Here is a 22474-nt window from a genome sequence, read left to right as displayed (position 1 = left end):
TGCTGGGATTTATGAAGCACCTTTAAGAGCACTGACCGTTCCTGTCGCCTCAGGGATGGCCCACCTTGGCAAGAATCCAGCTCAGCCTGAGCCATGGCTTGGGTCACACAAAAGCCAAACAGGCTCTACGTGGAAATGTAAATGCCTAGGTGTGTCCTGGGCCTTTCACCCTTTGTTGTAACATTTCACAACAGCACTAACCATCTTTAGAATCCCGTGGGCCACTTCTCTAGCAATGGCTCCAGGAGTGGCAGGGTGGATGGTTAGCAAAAGGTTGCATTTCCAGTCAATGTATTTACAAACAAAGCCCCGCGAGGACAAAGGGGAGGCTGACGTTACAAACTTCATCATAATTAGCAACAAGTTGTTTTAGACTGAATGATCATTTCTCCCTTCAGCATACTTCTGCAAGGGCTTTTCAGAGAAGGCAATGGCACCCTACTCCAGTACTTGGCCTGGAAAATCCCATGGATGGAGGAGCCTGGAAGGCTGCAGTCCATGGGGTCACGAAGAGTCGGACATGACTGAGACTTCACTTTCACGCATTGGAGAAGGAAATGGCAACCCACTCCAGTGTTCTTGCCTGGAGAATCCCAGGGACGGGGGAGCCTGGTGGGCTGCCGTCTATGGGGTCACATGGAGTCGGACACGACTGAAGCGACTTAGCAGCCGCAGCAAGGGCTTTTTGTAATTAGATCTAAGTGAATAAGGAGCTGAAAGACATAAGCTGGAATGAGGAAACTTTAACTTATACTGGTTAATTTTTATTGTGTTAAGATAATCTAAAACATATCTTTGGGGAGTCTCAAAAGAAGTAGTCTCCTATCTTATTAAGTGCTGCAGCTCACCAATATGACCCTGAATCGATTAGGATTGTAAGAAGGTAAAAATCCTGAATGAAGTTAAGAAAGATGTATAATGAAAAAAACCACTGAAGACCTTATCACATTAAAAACAGATGATAAATTTATTGTAGACTCTCCCACTAAACAAGTGTACTCTACTTGGTAAGTCAGATCAGTCACTCAGTCGTGTCCGACTCTTTGCGACCCCATGAATCCCAGCACGCCAGGCCTCAAGTCATCAAAAGCGCAAATATGAGTTCATTGTGTGATTTATTTAAGGGACAAATGGAGAGATCACAATTCAATTTACACTTGGGAGTTTCTTTCAAGGGAAAAAAATTCTAATTTCAGAAATGTAAACAAAAGCTCTAATACACAGACTACTTTCTGACTGAAAAAAAAAAATAACCTTATTAGCAAGCCTGAATAAAAGGTACAAATTAAATAAAGCCCATCTGGTGGAGTTTTAATAGCATCAGAAAGAAAGGTTTAAAGTTCAGCCTGATTGGAGGGGCACATCATCTCTTAATTTCCTGTTATTAACTTTTCAGATGTGGTTTTGGGTGTGATTTGTTCCATTTATTAAAAAAGAAAAAAGGATATACTGTCACATAATCCCTCTTAACTATGCTAGTATTTCCCTAACAACCTGCAACCCTGAGTTTCTCAGGAAAATATTTTACATAGCAAATAGGCAAGGTTTTACTAGATGAAGCCACCATTAAACTCCCTCATCTAGGAAGAGAGTGTGACAGCATAGTGGCTCTCACTGGGTTTTCTTTAGCCTCTCAATCAGCTGTTAACTGGTTAATTTATGACTTCAATACCAGAGAAAATTAAGGATCCAGGATGTAGACACCCCAGGCGACAATCACTGCTGTGTACAGAGCTGCCGTAGGATGGCATGTGTGCTCGGCAGCAGACTGTGGGCGCCCTTCCCAGAGAGCTTGTGCCTTCAAACCACCAGCAGGCGGGGTGGTGTCAGTTACCCAGTTGTGTGCGACTCTCTGTGACCCCACGACTGCAGCCCTCCAGGCTCCTCTGTCCATGGGATTCTCTCCAGGCAAGAAGGCTGGAGTGGGTTGTCATTCCCTTCTCCAGAGGATCTTCCTGACCCAGGGATCGAGCCTGGGTCTCCTGCACAGCAGGCAGATTCTTTACCAGCTGAGCTACCAGGGAAGCCCCACACCAGAAGGCAAGGGTCAATAAAAATATTTTAATTGTTGTTACAAATAAGGGAAGCTTCCTTATTCCCACTAAACTTCATCACCTATAGTCAACAACTGCACAAGAGCGCATATCATTACTGACAGCTCTCAGAGGAAAGCCAAGGGCGCACTGCGGGGCCAGACGCCACGGAGGCGACGCCACGGAAGTGACGCCACGGAGGCGACAGAGACCGTGGGCGCTGTTCTGCTCTCCGTCCTGGCCTCTGTGCCTCAAAGCTTTGAAATGTTCTCTGTTAAAGAATTTGCATTAAAACAATTTGTCAATCTGTATGTACAATGTACTTATCAGTGTTATACCTGTCAGTAATCAATGATTTAAAAAGAACTTGAAAAATAAAAACAATGCTCTGTTTAGGGCAAAGGAGAGAGGAGTTAATGATCAGTGAGAAAAAGCTCATTAAGACTGTATGTTGCACTGAAAACACTACTGAGCTTATCCCTCTTTTATATAAAAGTTATAATATAACCTAATACAAAAATGTATTTGTCCAAAATTTTCAGTGAAATCTTCAGAAAATCTACCTGCTCAAAGTTCAGGCTTTCAACTTACCTAGAAGAACCTTAACTAAACTGAAAGCACTGTAACCTAATGGTAATAAGTTTTCAAATTTAACAATATGCCTAACAAAGTAATGCTTCATGGAAAAAATCTAGCATAGTAGTATAATCATAAAAAAAAAAAAAAAGATTTTTTTTTTTTTTTTTTACAAAAAGAAGACTGTCAAACCAAATATGCCCCCAGTATAACTTGTTTTAACTATATTTACTGTGTGCAAAAAAAGCTAATCTTACCTATTGCCATGAATATTTCATTTACATTCATTGATGTTTTAGCTGATGTCTCCATAAATAATAAACTGTTATCATCCGCATAGGACTGTGCCTCCTGTTTTCGTAACAAAAAATGAGATAAATGAGATACTTTTACACATACTATTGCTATACCTCCCTTATTTTTGTTATTTAAAAAAACAGAAAAAATAAAATAAAAAAATAAAACAACAGGCTTCCTTAGTATAACTGTATAATAAGCAATTACTTATAGCTGAAACAAAGGTGAGGGTACTGCAGTTATAATTTCCTTTTCCTGCCTTAACTTCTCCCACCATCCCAGGCTGCTTCATCTGGTCTCCCATGAAACCTGCTCTCAGATGACGAGTCTGAGGGAGGTGGTAGTGTCGTCACTGAGCGGCATTTGACTCTTTGCCACCCCCTGGACTGTAGCCCGCCAGGCTCCTCCGTCCATGGGACTTTGCAAGCAAGAACACTGGAGCGGGTTGCCATTTCCTTCTCTGGGAGAAAGGGGAGGCCATTCTGTTCTAAATACCGTAAAACTCTCTTTGATCTCTATGGCAATTTCATTTTACTTATGCTCATTATATGCAATGAAGACAAAGGGAAACCCAATATTGAACACTGACTTCCACCGCTAAATGGTACCCTGTACTTCTCTAATCCTGGATGACTTCCACAAGCACTATTTTGAGTGTGTCATGAGTCATCTTTGAAAATCTTGTTACTACTTCACAGTGCCATGCTTTACCGTTTACTTGTGTTATTGTTTTTGAGCCTCATAGCTGTTGTGAAGAACCATCAGTCATCTTTCCAATTTGATAAAAAAAATACAATGAAGCTCCTTTGAAATGCTATGTGACAGGGCCACTTCTGACTCTAATGTGACTGCTCTGCCTGCGCCTCTGTGCTGAGGAGGTGACGATCTCAGAAAGAGCAGCAGATGACACCATACCTCACAGGGTTGTTACAGAATTAAGGGAAGCCACACGTGCGCACGCTCAGTCACTACCTAACGGAGCAAGAACCAGTGCTCTTTCTCCCATGTGAATCACTCCAACACCAAATAAGAAAATCATCCCATCACTGATCATATATGCACTTAGTGACCACACTTCTCTGGTAGAGAAGCTAAAGAGCGAGAGGATGGGAGATTCTAAAAACGTCTAACTAGAGACAGCTGCTTTATTTTAAACGACTTTTGCAGCAAGGAACATTCTTAATTAGATATATTAGAAAACAGGCAAACTGGATTTTTAAAAAACTTTTATTTTTGAAGACCCTCTTAAGAACACCTACACAGGTGCATGTGACTGTGGGCGCGCATTGCGTGCTGATGCGTGCACAGGGGAGCTAGGAAGGACGCTGAAGTGTATACGAGGGTTGGAGGGATTAGGGTAGGAGGCAATCATTTTTTCCTTTATATACTTCCATACTGTTTGTGAACAAATTACTTCTTTTGTAACTGTTCAAGGTCAACAAAAATCTTTGAATCAGCTTATATATTACAATTAAATAAAGATATTTTAAAATTCTTTATTGTGAGTTTCTTTACACATATGTGTGAAGATTCTTGGATATATGTAAATTTTCTTTTTTAAAAAACTTTATACTGGAATATAGTTGATTAAAAATGCTGTGTTAGTTTCAGGTAGACAGCAAAGTGATTCAGCTACATGGATATACATGTATCCGTTCTTTTTCAGATTCTTTTCCCATTTAAGTTGTTACATCGAGCAGTGTATGCCACACAGTACGTCCTTGTTGGTTATCCATTTTTAGACACAGCAGTGTGTACCTGTCCATCCCCAACTCACTATTCCTCCCCTACTGCCCCGTAACCATTAAGTTCATTCTTTAGGTCAGTCTGTGAGTCTGAGATCTTATTATCATGAGATTTAATTACATAGTATACCACATGTCTAATTACAAAGCATACCACATACCATTTGTCTAAAATTTTCTATCATTTGTATAGTTTTAAAATTCAAGTGTGGACACAGAAGAAAAATATGCACCCACAAGTTAAATTCAGCATACCTGAAAGTCGACAGCTCTTTTATTTGCCAGATCGGCCTTGTTTCCTGATAAAGCTATTACAATGTTAGGACTGGCTTGCCTCTGAAGCTCTTTAACCCAGTTTTTGGCTCTGGCAAAGGACTCCTGGGAACAAAGAAACAGCTATTTGGCACAGACTCAAAGAATAAGGAGCGTCTTTGTGAGATGAGGCTTTAAAGACTGTCCAATGTGACTCTTGGAAAGATTCTTAGGACTATTGTATTACTGAGACACTTTCATGTTTTTTAAAATCAGCTTTTCTATTTCATAAAAGCTATTTCTATTTCTGCTTTGGCAGAAATGTCATACTTGGCTAACAAAGCTTTAAAAAAATCTCTTCTGTAACTGAAATCCTGAATACTAGAAAACGGAGATTCAAACAAGTTTCAGTGCAGAATGCACCTCTACTCACCTCGTTCGTGATGTCGTACACGACTATGGCGGCCTGGGCGCCTCTGTAGTACATGGGCGCCAGGCTGTGGTACCGCTCTTGGCCAGCCGTATCCCATATTTCAAATTTTACTGTCGTGTCATCAAGACATACCGTTTGAGTTAGAAAAGCAGCTGAAAGAAGAAAATGTCTGCAGTAAGTTTATCATTGTTCTCCTAATATTTTAATTTTATAGAAAACACCGGCAAGATCCATGCTTCAAAGCTAGATTCATAAATGCTTGCATATAAAACCTTTGTAATAAAATCACAGATTGAAAGTGCCTCTTACTTTCTTAAAAAGTATAATATTAAATAACTTTAATACAGCTCTTAAGCTGTTTTTACAAACTGTGAATTTAAAACCTTTAAATTGTAAAATGATTTAAGAAATACACTGTTGATATTGCTGAAACAATGGGGGGTGGTGGATGAGCAGGCCCGTAACTGCATCTGCACTGACAGCAGCCCCCAACCTCCTCCGCTCCCTCGGGGCTCCTGGCACGCCCTGGGAGTTCAGTGTCAGCTCATCATCACTAAATCAGTGTATTTCTTGTATTATCCCATCAAAGCATTATGAGACTTTAATTTCTGTAATTACCTCAACCTAGACTTAATTTATTAACAGACATTCAGCACCAACTCCTAGCTTTCATCCTTCACTTTATGGATTTTTGGATTTGTACTTTTTCATCTGTTCTTTTCTCAGATTTTAATAAGAAAGTAACATTTTACAATGATATTTTTGCTCTTAAAAAGATGGCTGATATATCTCACAAATAATTACTGTATCACTTATTTTCTGAGAATAATATGAAGTAAAATGTCTTTTATAAACAAGATTCTCCCAGCTCTAGAAATAAGCATCAGGAAAGACCACATGTATATTTATGAAAAACAAGAAACTGATTTGTAAGAGGTAAGTTGTGAACAACTGAACTGTACCTCAAGGTACGGCTAACCCTAACCCTCGCCTTTCAGGAGTAGTTAGCGGCACGAGAGGCCAACAAGACGACACCCAGCTGCTCCCCAGCGTGGGGGCCACAGTAGCACCCACAGTCCCCTCCTTCACGACCACGGTAACTAAACCCCGCTGCTCCATCATTCACACCAGTCGGTGTGCTTCTTCCTTTTCCTTTTAGCTCAAGGTGTATTCCATTCCTTCTCTGAAACTGGCATAGACTGAAGTTATAAAGTTTTCAAATACTCTGTCCTCCCATGTAAGAGATTATTCATTCCTGTAAATTGTAGCAGTTTATCTAGTGATGTCAATCTAAGAGATTTACTAGTTAATATCACTATGCTGAATAAGTCTAATTTGATTTACATCGCATATATTAAACGTTACATACATTTTTCATGCTATTTTTATTAGGTCAACTGACTGCTGTGATGGCTTTAGTATCAACAACTATAATCTTCTCAATTTTGCAACCATCGTAATAGAAATGTCTATTTTCAGCTAAATTCTATTAATAGTTCTGTGAATTCTCACAAGTGGCTAGTCATATTTAAAATATACGCCAGTGAAAACTACTTTTACCATACAAAATCAGCAATAATATTTTTAAAAATTCTGTATGTACAATGAAGGATACCAAAAAAGCACTATGTCACTTTTTCACAGAGATGAAAAGTTCTCATGCAGAATCAGTTTTAAAAACTTAAAAAAACTAAGTACTCCTTTTTAAATGAAAGGGATAAAAGGTAAGGAATGGATCACAAAATACAATCCCTTTCTCAAGGACAGTTTGATGCAACTTGAAAAAACTGGGTTATAATTTGCATTCAGACTTCTGTTGTCTCTGTTCCATAACCACAAAGTACAGTGATAACAAACAGATTCATTTACACTTTCGTAAATCAACCCTAGGCTCAGGTAAAGAATTATGAATTATGCTGCCTTAAAGGAAATATAATCTGATTCTCCAACCAGTTAAAGATATCACAAAAGGCTACCAATCTTTTTTTATAAATGCATGTACAAAATGACAAAACACAGGAAAAACAAATTTCAGCTAATACATTAAAATAGTAACAACCCCATGACCAAGGAGTTTCTTTCAGAAATACAAAGCTATTACACCAATAGGATAAAAAAGAAAAATCAATATGTTATTTAAATAAACTATAAAAGGGCATCTGAGTCAATATTCCTAATATACACACAGAATTCTTCCTTAAAACAGATCAAGTGTCAATTTCATCCTTAAGCCTGAAACCAGCATTTTACTCAAAGCTCTTAGGCAATCTCTCTGAATTTAGAAGCCAGATATGAAAGTCAAGATCACAATTACATAATATCACTTCAGATATTCTTATAATAAATAAGTAACAAATTATTAGAAAGAGACATTATTTGGAAGAAGCAAGAAGACTGAAATGAAAATCCAAAGACACCAGCTAAAATAAAGCAGATAGTACATTCTTTAAATTGGCTGGAAAAGATCAAGGTAATTGCCTCACAATACACAAGCAACGACCAGATTTTCAGTGGTGTGCTGGGAGACGACTTGACCCTATCAAATGAGCAAAGAACAAGTCAATCAGCTCACTCCGCACCTCTCTGGGAGCCTTCCTCTATCACACCCTTCCAGGAGGCCCGGTCTTTGTGCTCCCAGAGCTCCCTGTGCGGACACGTTTCATACTTTCTATAATTACTGGTGTACAGGATCTTTTTTTCTCCTAGACTGAGAGTTCCTTAAGAAACGATCTTTATTCTTGTCCATACCCAGTATCTAATATAAATCTCAGTTCATATAAACACTCAAAAAGCTTGCTGAATTTCATAACAGATATGTACAATTATTCTGGACTATTTTGACTAATTACAGTTTCCAAATAGGAAAAAATAGCTATTTTAAAAGGCCTCTCTCAAGTTATCATGTAACAACCTCAAACTACCAACAAGATCTTTTTAACTTAGTAACACCATATTGTTAACACGGTATGTTAAAAAGAGCGTGATTTGGGGGGAGGAGAGAAAGACCAATATTAGAGGCCAGTGGAGCGATGTGAGTACAGTCACAAACGTGAGAACTATTTAAAAGTGCTGTGGTGCCACAAGAGCAGAAATACGGACTAAAATAGCCCAGTATTATAAACATTATATACTGCATGACCATCAAGATTTCCCCAAATCCTCAAGTTTTCAAGGACTAACGAAGGATTTAACTTTAGTCAACCCAGTATAGATGATATCTTCAAATCCTCAGTGCTTCGAAAAGGACATTACTAGTCATTTTTAAAGTTGTAAAAATAAATTCTAGCACTCAAAACATAAACTACTTACATCAATCCTGTAGCAACATTAACCAACCACCAACTTACCTGAATCTGCAAAACCACTTTAATTTATCCAAAACATCTATTTTCTCACTAAGAACCATCACTTTCTTAGACCTCTTCAGTTTTCTCTTCACTTCCATCACCAGCACTAGCAGTTGGGTTTCTTTTCGGGCCCGTATTTCACAAAGAAACAGCTTTTATCACTTCGAGAGTTACTGTGTACGCGACGACAGAGGAAAACAAAGCTGCGCTGAGATGCGGGTGCCCGCCTGTCTAACGGGCCCCTCTGAGCTGACACGATCAGTTCCTGTGGCAAGCTTGGCGGCAGGCGACACTGCAGTCTCCGCCACACTACAGATTACCGAGTGACAGAGCCTGGGGTCAGCTGAGAGCAGCGGAAACTGTGAATCTTAAATCTGCAAAACCCCAAAGCATGTAATGTGTAAGACCCCGATAAATAATAAGCAAGAAGGGGACACTGCAATACGCTGGGTGAGGGAAGACCGTCCCCATCGCAGCACTAACCAAACGTTACCAACGAGTAAGAAAGAATTCAAACTACAGTGAGTCCACACGACTAAACAGAGGCCAAAAGAGAAAAAGCACAGAACCAGTTATCGCCCCAATCCTCAACTTACTGTTTTACCAAACTGACAGAAAAGAAATTACTTTATTAGAACTGACCCAAAATCCTTAGATCTATCAGATTTGATTATATAAAAATTAAGGTCTTTAGGTTTGTAATTAAAATGTGTCACACATTCAAAACACAGGGGCAAACACATGTAGAAAAATTTCTACAGTGGATGCTATGAGCTTGATTTTTAATATGTAGAAACCTCATGTAAATCTTAAGAAAACGTATACATCAAAGATAAATGTGTAACAAAATTCACAAAAGCCATATAACATAGAAAAAAATCAGTATCACTAGTAATCAACAAAATCATTCTCAGAGCAAAAACAGTTAAATTTTATCCCTTAACTAAGCAAAACTGAAAAATGAAACTAAAACAAGAGCACAGCAAGGACTCACGCTCTGGTGGAGATGCTGAGTAACTGTTCTGGAAATAATTCTGCCAACATGTGGCAGAGCCACGAAAACACTCTTAGTTGTTACTGTAACATCTCATGGACTCTCTAAAGACGGTATGGGAGCAAAGAGGGTAGGGAAAACACACCTTTTAGGTGTGAAGTATTAATGGCTAGCACACACATGAAAAGATGCTTAACATCACTCATTATCAGAGAAATGCAAATCAAAACCACAATGAGGTTCCATCTCACACCAGTCAGAATGGCTGCCATCAAAAAGTCTACAAGCAATAAATGCTGGAGAGGGTGTGGAGAAAAGGGAACCTCTTACACTGCTGGTGGGAATGCAAACTAGTACAGCCACTATGGAGAACAGTGTGGAGATTCCTTTAAAAACTGGAAATAGAACTGCCATATGACCCAGCAATCCCACTGCTGGGCATACACACGGAGGAAACCAGAATTGAAAGAGACACGTGTACCCCAATGTTCATCGCAGCACTGTTTATAATAGCCAGGACATGGAAGCAACCTAGATGTCCATTGGCAGATGAATGGATAAAAAAGCTGTGGTACATATACACAATGGAGTATTACTCAGCCATTAAAAAGAATACATTTGAGTCAGTTCTAATGAGGTGGATGAAACTGGGGCCCATTATACAGAGTGAAGTAAGTCAGAATGAAAAACACCAATACAGTATACTAACGCATATATATGGAATTTAGAAAGACGGTAACCATAACCCTGTATGCGAGACAGCAAAAGAGACACAGATACACAGCACCGACTTTAGGACTCGGTGGGAGAGGGAGAGGGTGGAATGATTTGAGAGAATGGCACTGACACATGTACATCACCATATGTGAAAGAGATGACAAGTCCAAGTTCAATGCATGGAACGGCGCACTCAAAGCTGGCGCACTGGATGGCCTAGAGGGATGGGATGGGAGGGAGGTGGTGGGGGGTTCAGGACGGGGGACACGTGCACCTGTGCCCGTGGCAGATTCATGTCAAGGTATGGCCAAAACCACAATACTGTAAAGTAATTCTTCCAATTAAAATAAGTAAATTAATTTAAAAATAATGTATGAATGAAAGGCACTGACGGCTTGGCAAGTACTAAGAAGGAATTAAATTTAAAATTTACAAAATGACCTCTTAATTGTCAAAAAGCAAAATTATATAAATGCTTTTTATATGTCAATAGAAATACATACATACATATGTAAATGTCCTCCCTTAAATAAAACTTTCACTAAAGTGGTGGATTTGATGCCCTATTAAAACTAAAAGGCTATAGTAGTTAGAGACGGGAAGAGCTTTGTTCAGGATCTCAGATGTAGATCAGGGACTTGGGATCATAAAATCCAAGTTTAAGGTTGTTTGGAAGTGATGTGCAGGGGAAGCCCTAAAGGTTTCAGAGCCAAGTAAGTCAACGGTTGAGTCTGATGGATCTGGATCAAACTTCAGGGAGAAAGATGGCAAAAACTGACCAAGAACGAGGTATCAAAGTTACCTGTGAAGCCAGACACTGGTTTGCTGAAAAAAAGGGAATCAGTGGCCACTAGGGTCATAATAGAATGAATTTTATCAGACAGATGAACACTGACTTCAGACGATAAAATCGCACACACAGAGGAATGTATGGATGGTTTAAAGCCAACAACAGAAAAAATAAAAGCTGAGGCCATTTTTATTTTCCATTAAAACTGCATGTGTGTATAGGAGATTAGATTACAGAGCAAAGATGAGACAAAGCATTCACACAAGAGTTACAGTTCAACTAAGGCAAGGAAGAACTTAAGAAGGGATCAAAATAGACTGGGACAAAGAGGAAAGCACACACAGCAATTAAACTCAAACAGAAAACACTCCAGAAGAACGGCAAGGTAAAGAGTTTACCACCTAGATCGTATATTAACACATGGCAGGGCTTCCCTGGTGGTCCAGGGGTTAAGACTCCGCCTCCCAACGCAGGGACACGAGCTGGACCCTGTTCAGGGAAGCAGGACTCCATACGCTCTGGGGCAACTAAGCCCGCAAGGCACAGCACAGACCCAGCGCAGCCAGAAGACAGCAGCGCTCCCCAAGGTGAACCCACTCATCATACTGAGTTCGTTCTTAAACATCTGATAAGAGACTGATAAGGGACTGGGGCTTCCCTGGTGGCTCAGATGTAAAGAATCTGCCTGCGATGCAGAAGACCTGGGTTTGATTCCTGGGTCAGGAAAATCACCTGGAGGAGGGCATGGCAACCACTCCAGTATTCTGCCTGGAGAATCCCATGGACAGGGGAGCCTGGTGGCTACAATCCATGGTCACCAAGAGTTGGACACGACTGAGCCACTAACACTCATTTTCAAGGGGTTGGTATCCAGAATATACATAGAACTCCTACAACTTAGCAACACACAAAAAAATCCAAACTACCCAGTTAAAAAAACGGACAAACAACTTTAATAAACATTTCTCCAGAGATATACAAATGGCCAGGAATTTCCTGGCAGTCCAGTGGTTAGAACTCAGGGCATTCACTGCTGGGGCCCAGGTTGGATCCCAGGTCAGGGAACTAAGATTCCACAAGCCACATGGCATGGCCAAAGCGGGGGAAAATAAACACACAAATGGCCAAGAAACACATGAAAAGATGTTCAACATCACTACTAGAAAAATGCAAATCAATACTACAAGATACCACTTCACACCCATTAGAATAGCTACTATCAAAACAGCAAAAAAAAAAAAAGAGTTCACAAAGAGGTAGAGAAATTGAAACCTTATGCACTCAAAGTGGGAATGTTAAACAGTGCAGCCACTGTGGAAAATGGTATAGAAATTCTTCAAAAATATTAAGCACAGAGTTACCATATGATCCAGCAATTCTACTTCCAGGGATATGCTCAAAAGACGTGAAAGGTGTTTGTACACCAATATTCACAGCAGTGTTAATTCACAATAGGCAAAAGGTGGAAGAGACCAAAGAGTTCATCAAAGGATGGATGAGAAAGCAAAATATGGCATATGGAATATTATTTTCCCTTTAAAAATAAGGAAAAATCGACACCTTCACAAGATGGGTGAACCTTGATCACATACTAAGTGAACTGAGCCAGTCATAAAAGGGCACTACCATCTAATTTCTCATGTATGAGTGAGGTTCCTAGAGCAGTCAAATTCATCAACAGGATGGTATTGACAGGGGTGGGGGTGGGAAATAGGGCGTTACTGTTTAATGTGTAGGGTTGGGCGTGATGCCTGTACAACAACGCGAATGGACCTAACGCCAAATGTACATTTAGAATGGTTAAAATTATACAAAATTTATTATGGATATCTTAACACAAATCATTCATGCAACATCTGAAGATAATTGCTGCCAAATGACTATAATCTTGGAGCACATAATGATACGTAAGGAAGAGTCTGCATGAAGTCATGCAGAATGAGGTAAAACATGCTAATCATCACTTTTTCTCTAACACTGTCTAGGAGGAAGATACACTTTTTAAAAGACTAATTCATGTTAATTTTTTTCAGAAATGACAAAACAGTAAAAGAAGCCAATGTGTTTTTTTATTTCACAATCATAGCCTGATGGTTATTCTTAAAGGACACTACTCTTCTAAGGGAATCTTCTAGCCAGGACTGAGCTAGTCACATGTCCAGCTGAACAGGATCATAGTAGACACCTACCAGCACACTAATGCTACTGTTTGCAAGTTAGTCGCAGGAGTTTGAACTTGGTTAGTATTAAGCTAGTGCACCACACTTGGTCACCTGAGATACAACCAGTGTTTGAACCCTCAAGGCTGACAGGCTGTGGTCACCACACCAAGGGGACTCACCAGACTGGGTGTGTGTAAAAATGCCGCCCCAAATACTAAACTAGGGGGCAGAATGGAGGCACAGAACACAAAGAGGAGCAGGGAAGAAATGGAAGAGACGTGAGAGAAGGGAGGAAAGGGGAGAGGCTGTTACAAGCTAGTAACCAGTGTCAGACAAGCTCCCCAACAAACACCAAAAGGAAAAGGTAATCAAACTAACTTAGCTTGGATACACGTCTATGAAAGACTTTTTTTTTTTTTTTTTTCACTTTTTGGCCGCATCGCATGGCTGCGGGATATCAGTTCCCCAACCAGGGATGGAACCTACATTTCTTGCAGTGGGAGTGTGGAGTCTTAACTGTTGGACAGCCAGGCAAGTCCCTATGAAGGACAATTAACTTACGGACAACAGATACATTGCTGAATAATTTAAACAGTACTTTAAAAAAAATTCCTGCAGGGACTTCCGTGGCAATCCAGTGGTTAAGACTACATGTCCCCAATGCAGGGGGCACAGGTTTGATCCCTGGTCAGGGAACTGAGATCCCACATCAGGAACTCAAGAGTTCAAAGGAGAAACTACAAAAGCTGAAAAATCAGTAATTTTTCTTTGATCTGAAAAAGTGAGGTTACAAGGCAATCTCAGATCAGAGATCAGATCAGTCGCTCAGTCGTGTCCCACTCTTTGCAACCCCATGAATCACAGCACGCCGGGCCTCCCTGTCCATCACCAACTCCCGGAGTTCACTCAGACTCACGTCCATCGAGTCAGTGATGCCATCCAGCCATCTCATCCTCTGTCGTCCCCTTCTCCTCCTGCCCCCAATCCCTCCCAGCATCAGAGTCTTTTCCAATGAGTCAACTCTTCGCATGAGGTGGCCAAAGTACTGGAGTTTCAGCCTTAGCATCATTCCTTCCAAAGAAATCCCAGGGCTGATTTCCTTCAGAATGGACTGGTTGGATCTCCTTGCAGTCCAAGGGACTCTCAAGAGTCTTCTCCAACACCACAGTTCAAAAGCATCAATTCTTCGGTGCTCAGCCTTCTTCACAGTCCAACTCTCACATCCATACATGACCACTGGAAAAACCATAGCCTTGACTAGACGGACCTTTGTTGGCAAAGTAATGTCTCTGCTTTTGAATATGCTATCTAGGTTGGTCATAACTTTCCTTCCAAGGAGTAAGCATCTTTTAATTTCACGGCTGCAGTCACCATCTGTAGCGATTTTGGAGCCCAGAAAAATAAAGTCTGACACTGTTTCCACTCTTTCCCCATCTATTTCCCATGAAGTGATGGGACCAGATGCCATGATCTTCGTTTTCTGAATGTTGAGCTTTAAGCCAACTTTTTCATTCTCCACTTTCACTTTCATCAAGAGGCTTTTTAGTTCCTCTTCACTTTCTGCCATAAAGGTGGTGTCATCTGCATATCTGAGGTTATTGGTATTTCTCCCAGCAATCTTGATTCCAGCTTGTGTCTCTTCCAGTCCAGCGTTTCTCATGATGTACTCTGCATATAAGTTAAATAAACAGGGTGACAATATACAGCCTTGGCAAGGCAATCTACTGGCCCCAAACTGGAGAAACAAGACAGGCTGGTACAGAAAAGCATGGCATCTGAGCAGAGTCACCTGAGGAGACCAGCGCTGCTGCAGGAACTACCTGGTGAAACTGCTGGAGGCCAGCTGCCGACAAGCCTGAGTTACAACTCCAGCAGGACATCCCCTGGAGGCCTGACGGCTGAGAACACGCTGCTGATGCTCAGCACATGGGTTTGGTCCCTGGTCTGGAAAGATCCCATATGCCACGGAGCAACTAAGCCTGTGTGTCTCGGGCCTGTGCTCTGCACCTAGAGGTGCCACTGCAGTGAGAAGCCCAGCACCGCAGTGAGAAGCTGCCCCCAATCACTGAACCTGGAAAAAGCCCACAAGAAGCAAGAGACCCAGAGCAACCATAAACAGACAAACTCCAGGAGAAGCCAGCAGGAAGGGAGGCACCACACTCCTGTGGGTTTGACAACCAGGAACTAGATTAGGCTCTCACAGTAAATATCAGAGAGAAATCCTCTCCTGCTTCTGGCAAGGTGAGGGGAAAGGAACCATTCTGAAATAGACGAGATCATCATGTTCTTAACAAAGCCCGTCCACATAAGAAACTAGCTGATCTGAGCATAACCTGTTGGGAGTATTATCAGACTCTTAACAGACCTGGAGAAGGAAATGGCAACCCACTGCAGTATCCTTGCCTGGAAAATTCCACGGACGAACGAGCCTGGCAGGCTACAGTCCATGGGGTCGCAAAGAGTCGGACACACCTGAGTGACTTCACTTAACGGACCTGGAGAAAGAAATATCCAACTTAAGCCAGTTCTATCCTTCCACTTGGGAGAAAGGAAATTTCTAATTCCAGCCCATTCTAGCCATCCTGTCTTGTCTAAGGCAGGGGAGAAAAGAAAATGACCATTTGCTCAACAACTCTACCACACTAGTAAAAGCATACTTACAGCGGTTGCTTTTACTTACTGTATCATATCCAGACAGCAAGAAAAAGTACAAGGCATACTAAAAGGCAAAAAACAGTTTGAAAAGACAGAAAAAGTATCAGAACCAGATCAGCAGCAGCAATGTTGGAATTAAAAGACTGGGAATTGGAAACAACTAGGATTAATGAGCTAAGAACCCTAATGTGAAGACATAATGCTGAGAACAGATGGGCAATGTCAGCAGAGAGATGGAGATATGAAGGACCCCCAAAAGTGCAGAGATCAAAAATACTGTAACAGAAATAAAGAATGCCTCTGATGGACTTATAGGTCTTCCCTGGTGGCTCAGACAATAAAGCGTGTGCCTACAACACGGGAGACCCAGGTTCAATCCCTGGGTCGGGAAGATCCCCTGGAGAAGGAAATGGCAACCCACTCCAGTTCTCTTGCCTGGAAAATCCCATGGACGGAGGAGCCTGGGAGGCTACAGTCCATGGGGTCGCAAAGAGTCGGACACGACTGAGCAACTTCACTTCACTCCACTTCTGATGGACTACTTGGATGACTGGACACAGCTGAGCCAAGAACCTCAGACTTTGAGGTCTATCAACAGAACCCTCCGAAGCTGAAATGTAAAGAGAACCAAGACTGGAAAACATAGAACAAAATGTCCAAGAACTCTGGGACAACTACAAAAAGTGTATTACATTTATAATGGGAACATCGCAAGAAAAAGGAACAGAATACGTGAGGCAATAAAAACAGAATCTTCCCCAAATGATGTCAGACATCAGATTACATATCCAGCGAGCTCAGAGAACACTAAGAAAGATAAATGCTGAAAATTCTACACCCAGACCTATCATTTTCAAATGGCAGAAGATCAAAGGTAATGTGCAGGACAGTGCCCAGGCTATTTTGCAAAGGAGGCTTCTTCCCTCCTTCTCTTTGGTGATGTTCCTACTCCATTTGGTTCAAGAATCTAGCACTTAATAGTTCCCAGGCCCGAAAGAAATCTACCAGACTTTTAAAACAATACTGGCCTTGAAAGTGACCTTTAATGCTTAGCAATAATCCTATCTAAGTGAGTTTAAAATAAAAGTTCTAGTATCTGAGAATTTTATAATAGAAGACTAGAAAAGGGCAAACTAAAGAAAGCAAGAAGAGACAGAGAAGACTAAAGTGAAAGTGAAGCCGCTCAGTCGTGTCCGACTCTTTGCGACCCCATGGATTGTAGCCCACCAGGCTCCTCCGTCCATGGGATTCTCCAGGCAAGAGAACTGGAGTGGGTTGCCATTTCCTTCTCCAAACCCCAGAGTAGAAGTTCAGAAACCTATAAACCCAGATATAATTATCTATGCTAAGCAAGGCCCAAGGAAGTTGGGAATATCTATCTCTAAGGGAAGAAAAAAGTGATGAAAAGACCAAAATTCCTTTGATACCATAATCATTAAATTACTTTGATTCAGTAACCACATCTACACATTGATCTTACAGAAATAAGTCCAGAGGGGAAAAATTTCCAAGAATATATTCAATATTAGATGATTACCCAAAACAGCAAACAAAATGTAAACACTAAATGTCTAACAATAATGGTATGGTTAAAAAATAGATTACCAGTTACTAAAATAAATATGAATACAGAGATATAGAGTATTATCGCTAATAAAGGGAACAGGATACAGTCATATGATTACTACAACTGATTCTGTATAAAAATACCATGAAGTTATAGTTTACAGGAAATGGAAACATAATGGACTCTCAAATATGAAAAGATGCTTGACCTCATCCCTATTATGGGGAAAATGTACACTAAAAAATGCAGAGATCAATGCAAGTAAGAACGGCAAAGATCTATAAGCGTGAAAGTACCCTGAGCTACTTCAATAGGGGAACAGGCATTCTGTGCACTGCTGGGGACGGCAGTGGGGAAAATGCATCAGAATTACAAAAGTATCTAACTTTTGACACAGCAATCAACTTCAAGAAATTTGTTACAAAAATACTTGGAATACATAAGAAATGACTATGATATTATTCACTGCAGCACTGTTAATACCCCAAAGTATAAAACTACTGTGCAAATCTGAACCTAGAACTGATAAAAAATATTCACAGGATCCATTCAATGGAATGTTGATATAGCCAAGAAAAATGAGGACATACTTCATAAAATGGTACAAAAAATCAGTGTATTTTCCAAGATGGCCACAAGATTTCAGCATATTCTTGTTAAAACATGACACTGGCTCTCCTTCCTCAAATCTGTACAAGCCTGTGATTTGAGCATCACTGATGCGATCTCTGAACTTCTGGGGGTAGGGCATAAAAAGCCACCCAGCCTCTGCCTGGTATCTTGGGGACATTCATGCTTGAATCCAGCGCCATGCTGTTGAGGAACCCAAACCAGGAGGCAGGCCATAGGCAGGTATTCTGGCCGACAGCCCGAGCTGAGCTCCCAGACATGCTGAGGTGACGCGAGCCCCAGGACTGACCCCCCGCCATCACATCAGAAAATCACCTAAGCCCACTCAACCCCCAGAACCAAGAGACAATAATTGTTTTAAATGACTAAGCTTTGGAGTCATTTGTTTCTGAACAACAGGTAACTGGGACAGTAATAAGGAGAAAAATAAAAAGCATACTGCAGACAGTCTGACATGTTTTAGATTGCACAAAGTGGAGAAAACACAGATGTGAATATAACAGTAACTTTTCAAGGACAGAGTAACACGCGGCTGCCCTGTGTGTGGTCGCTCAGGCTGTCTGACTCTCCGACCCTCTGGACTGTGGTCCACCAGGCTACCGTGTCCATGAGATGCTCCAGGCAAGGATACTGGAGCAGTCTGCCGTTTTACTCCTCAAGGGGGTCTTCCCAAACCAGGGATCGAACCCACTTCTCCTGTGTCTCCTGCACTGCAGGCGGGTTCTTCACCCGCTGAGCAAACAGGGAATCTCTGGAAAAAAAGAACCGAGTAGGCAGAAGATAGGAAGGAAACCATTTGAATTTTGACTCACAAGAACAAATTAATGAAATAAAAATGTGACACGTGGTTGACATAAAGATGGACACCGTGGCACTAACTCTGGAACATGAGTGATCTAAATTTTTATTTAAAATACTTTCACATCATTTTCTTTATAAATCGATACATAAGGGCGGTCTGCATCTGTCAAGTACCACACATTTAATTATAACAGAATGCTTACATCATTCATATCCTGACCCTAAACTTCGTGAATTCCAGAATACAGACTGCACAGAAGAAAGGTCTGTCTTTAATCCCAACTGTCACTTAGGTGCAAAACCTCCGCTGTATCATTTTTGTTGCGTTAGTCTCCTTGTCTATAAAATCAGCATTTCCTCATAAAGCCATAGTAAGGTCTAGATGACACTATGGGAATGCCAATCCTATGAGTGCATCGTATAACGTGTAACCAACTTTAAAATCACCTTACAAGGGATCCTAAAAATCACCCTGTGTCTCACAGAAGTCACATTTTCCTAAAATTTACAAATTACTTATGAATACAATAGATTACAAAGTTAGGATTCTCTAGGTTCTAATATACAAGGATAAATAACTTAAAAACATTTTAAAAAATTTCTTGGCCATACCATGTGGGACATGGGGTCTTAGTTCCCTGACTGGGGACTGAACCTGTGACCCTACAGTGGAGGCATTAAATCTTAACCACTGAGCCGCCAGGAAGTCCCTGAGTAACTATTTTATTTGAGAAATGCTGATGATGTCTGGTAGTTACAGAGCAACTGAAGTCCCGTATCATCACGTAATTCTCTTCTTTTTGAATCCAAAGAGTGCCTGCTAGTAATACCTTCAACTTTGCCAACAGGAATACTGAACCATGAATGACTGACTCCTCATTCTGTTGTTACCCTTCCTCATCTGTATTACCAAAAAAAAGGGGTGAACACTGTTTACCAACACTTACCTCAAATATTGTTTTGCAACACTTGTAAAACATCAAGGATTATTTCTTATTTTCAAAATCCAGTATGTGACTTCATTCTCATCCTGAGAGATTTAGTAATTTGGTACCCAGAGTTCATGTTTAAATCAAAACAGCCAATGATCATATTCCAAAAGTCCCTGGAATAACTCCTGTTCTTTTCTCACTCTAATACATCCCTATTTGCCACTAGGAGGCCTGTTAACAAAAGGCTCTTGTGAGGACTCCAATGATGCTGTCGTGAGGTGAACTGGTTCAGCATGCATCATAAGGGAGAGTACACAGAAGGAGCATCGGATCACTACAGTGAGAGACCCCAAGGGGGAAGGGTAACTTCGATTTCTAGGATTTAGCACAGTACTAGGAACTTGCTAAGTTTGTTGAATAAATGAATTTTCGAGAAGCCTGACAATCTTATTTGCCTGTATGTAACAGAATAAAAGCAGTAAATTAGTGAATCAACAGAGGTGGCTCACCATAGTTAGAGCTAACTGGCAAAATGATTCTGCCAAACAGCTCTGAACATTTCAGCAGCACCAAAGGGAATTAATGAATGAAGTAAGACAGGGCACAAACAGATATTCATGATCGCAAAATGTGAAACAAATTTTAAGAGGAAGAAAAAGTTTAACTGTATTGCTTGCTTCGTTTAATGTGGAGAAAGCACACTCTTAAAAAAAAAGAGTCTGCTCTAGAAGAACCCTCATCTAGCTCAATTCTCTCTCGTTTTACAGTGTGTAAACAGCACTCTTCTAAAACAAGGCCAGGACTGAAGCTAAGCTTATTGGTTCCTAACTCACAGCAATGTTTAAGTAGCCACTTATGATAACATCTAAAACCAGGACACTGGAGAATAACTGAAGTTAAGACTATTAAAATATTTTTGGTCAGAACTGGTACAAACATATAAAATATCAAATCTTTACTAACTTCTTCAAGTAATACAACCCATCTCAAATGCTGAATATATACTTTTTATAAGGAAACATTATTACACATAAAGACAATATTGTTTCACTTGAAGCCAAAAGATTAACTTCAAAAAATTTCAACTCTCACTGTAACAGAAAGAATAATGTATATTTCAAAAATCATTTTTCTCACGAATTGAAAATGATACACTGGCGGTTTGTTCCCAGGTCTTCTATCCTTTCTCAAAAGTACTTTTAACTGAAAACAATATGCAGATGCCTTTGCTTGGATAACCATGAATGATGTGGTCACTCACCAAGAGCCACATCCTGAAGTGGGAAGTCAAGTGGGCCTTAGGAAGCTATACTATGAACAAAGCTAGTGGAGCTGACGGAATTTTCGTCAAGCAATTTTAAATCCTAAAAGATGATGCTGTGAAAGTGCTGCACTCAATATGTCAGCAAATTTGGAAAACTCAGCAGGGGCCACAGGACTGGAAAAGGTCAGTTTTCATTCCAATCCCAAAGAAAGGCAATGCAAAGAATGTTCAAACTACTGCACAATTGCACTCATCTCACACACTAGCAAAGTAATGCTCAAAATTCTCCAAGCTAGGCCTCAACAGTACACGAACTGAGAACTTCCAGATGTGCAAGCTGGATTTAGAAAAGGCAGAGGAACCAGAGATCAAATTGCCAACATCCACTGGATCACCAATAAAGCAAGAGAATTCCAGAAAAACATCTACTTCTGCTTCAATGACTATGCTAAATTTAGCCTCTGAATGTGCGGATCACAACAAACTGGAACATTCTTAAAGAGATGGGAATACCAGACCACCTTACCTGCCTCTTGAGAAACCTGTACGCAGGTCAGGAAGCAACAGTTAGAACTGGACATGGAACAGCAGACTGATTTCAAATCGGAAAAGGAGTACGTCAAGGCTGTGTATTGTCACCCTGTTTATTTAACTTCTATGCAGAGTACATCATGAGTAACGCTGGGCTGGATGAAGCACAAGCTGGAATCAAGACTGCTGGGAGAAATATCAATAACCTCAGATATGCAGATACCACCACCCTTATGGCAGAAAGTGAAGAGGAACTAAAGAGCCTCTTGATGAGGGTGAAAGGAGAGTGAAAAGGCTGGCTAAAAACTCAACATTCAAAAAACTAAGATCATGGCATCTTGTCCCATCACTTCACGGCAAATAGGTAAAAAGTGGAAACTGTAGATTTTATTTTCTTGTGGAAAAATCACTGTGGACAGCGATTGCAGCCACAAAATTAAAAGATATTTGCTCCTTGGAAGAAAAGTTATGACAAACCTAGACAGCGTACTAAAAAGCAGACATCATTTTGCTGACAAAGGCCCATATGGTCAAGGCTATGGTTTTTCCAGTCATCACGTATGGATCTGAGAGTTGGACTATAAAGAAAGCTGAAAGCTGCAGAATTGATGTTCTTTTTTTTTTTTTTTTTAGAATTGATGCTTTCCAACTGTGGTGCTGGAGAAGACTCTTGAGAGTCCCTTGGACTACAGGGAGATCAAACCAGTCAATCTTAAAGGAAATCAACCCTGAATATTCATTGGAAGGA

General features: G+C 40.6%; 1 protein-coding gene across 2 annotated transcripts in view; it reads right to left on the bottom strand.

Annotated features, from left to right (window-relative positions):
• RAB5A (RAB5A, member RAS oncogene family) overlaps nt 1-22474 on the bottom strand; it is a 33483-nt gene that overhangs the window by 2280 nt on the left and 8729 nt on the right. For both annotated transcript variants that reach the window (XM_061425451.1, XM_061425462.1), the window contains exons 3-5: nt 5337-5488; nt 4907-5029; nt 2867-2960 (exon numbers count right to left, since the gene is read on the bottom strand). In XM_061425451.1, the coding sequence (XP_061281435.1) occupies nt 2867-2960; nt 4907-5029; nt 5337-5488 (369 nt within the window). The remainder of the gene's footprint in view (nt 1-2866; nt 2961-4906; nt 5030-5336; nt 5489-22474) is intronic.

This window comes from Bos javanicus, chromosome 1 (genome assembly GCF_032452875.1).
Source record: "Bos javanicus breed banteng chromosome 1, ARS-OSU_banteng_1.0, whole genome shotgun sequence".
In the NCBI taxonomy this organism is placed as follows: domain Eukaryota; kingdom Metazoa; phylum Chordata; class Mammalia; order Artiodactyla; family Bovidae; genus Bos; species Bos javanicus.
Note: the sequence above shows the minus strand (reverse complement) of the source record. Positions and strands in the feature narration are given on the sequence as shown.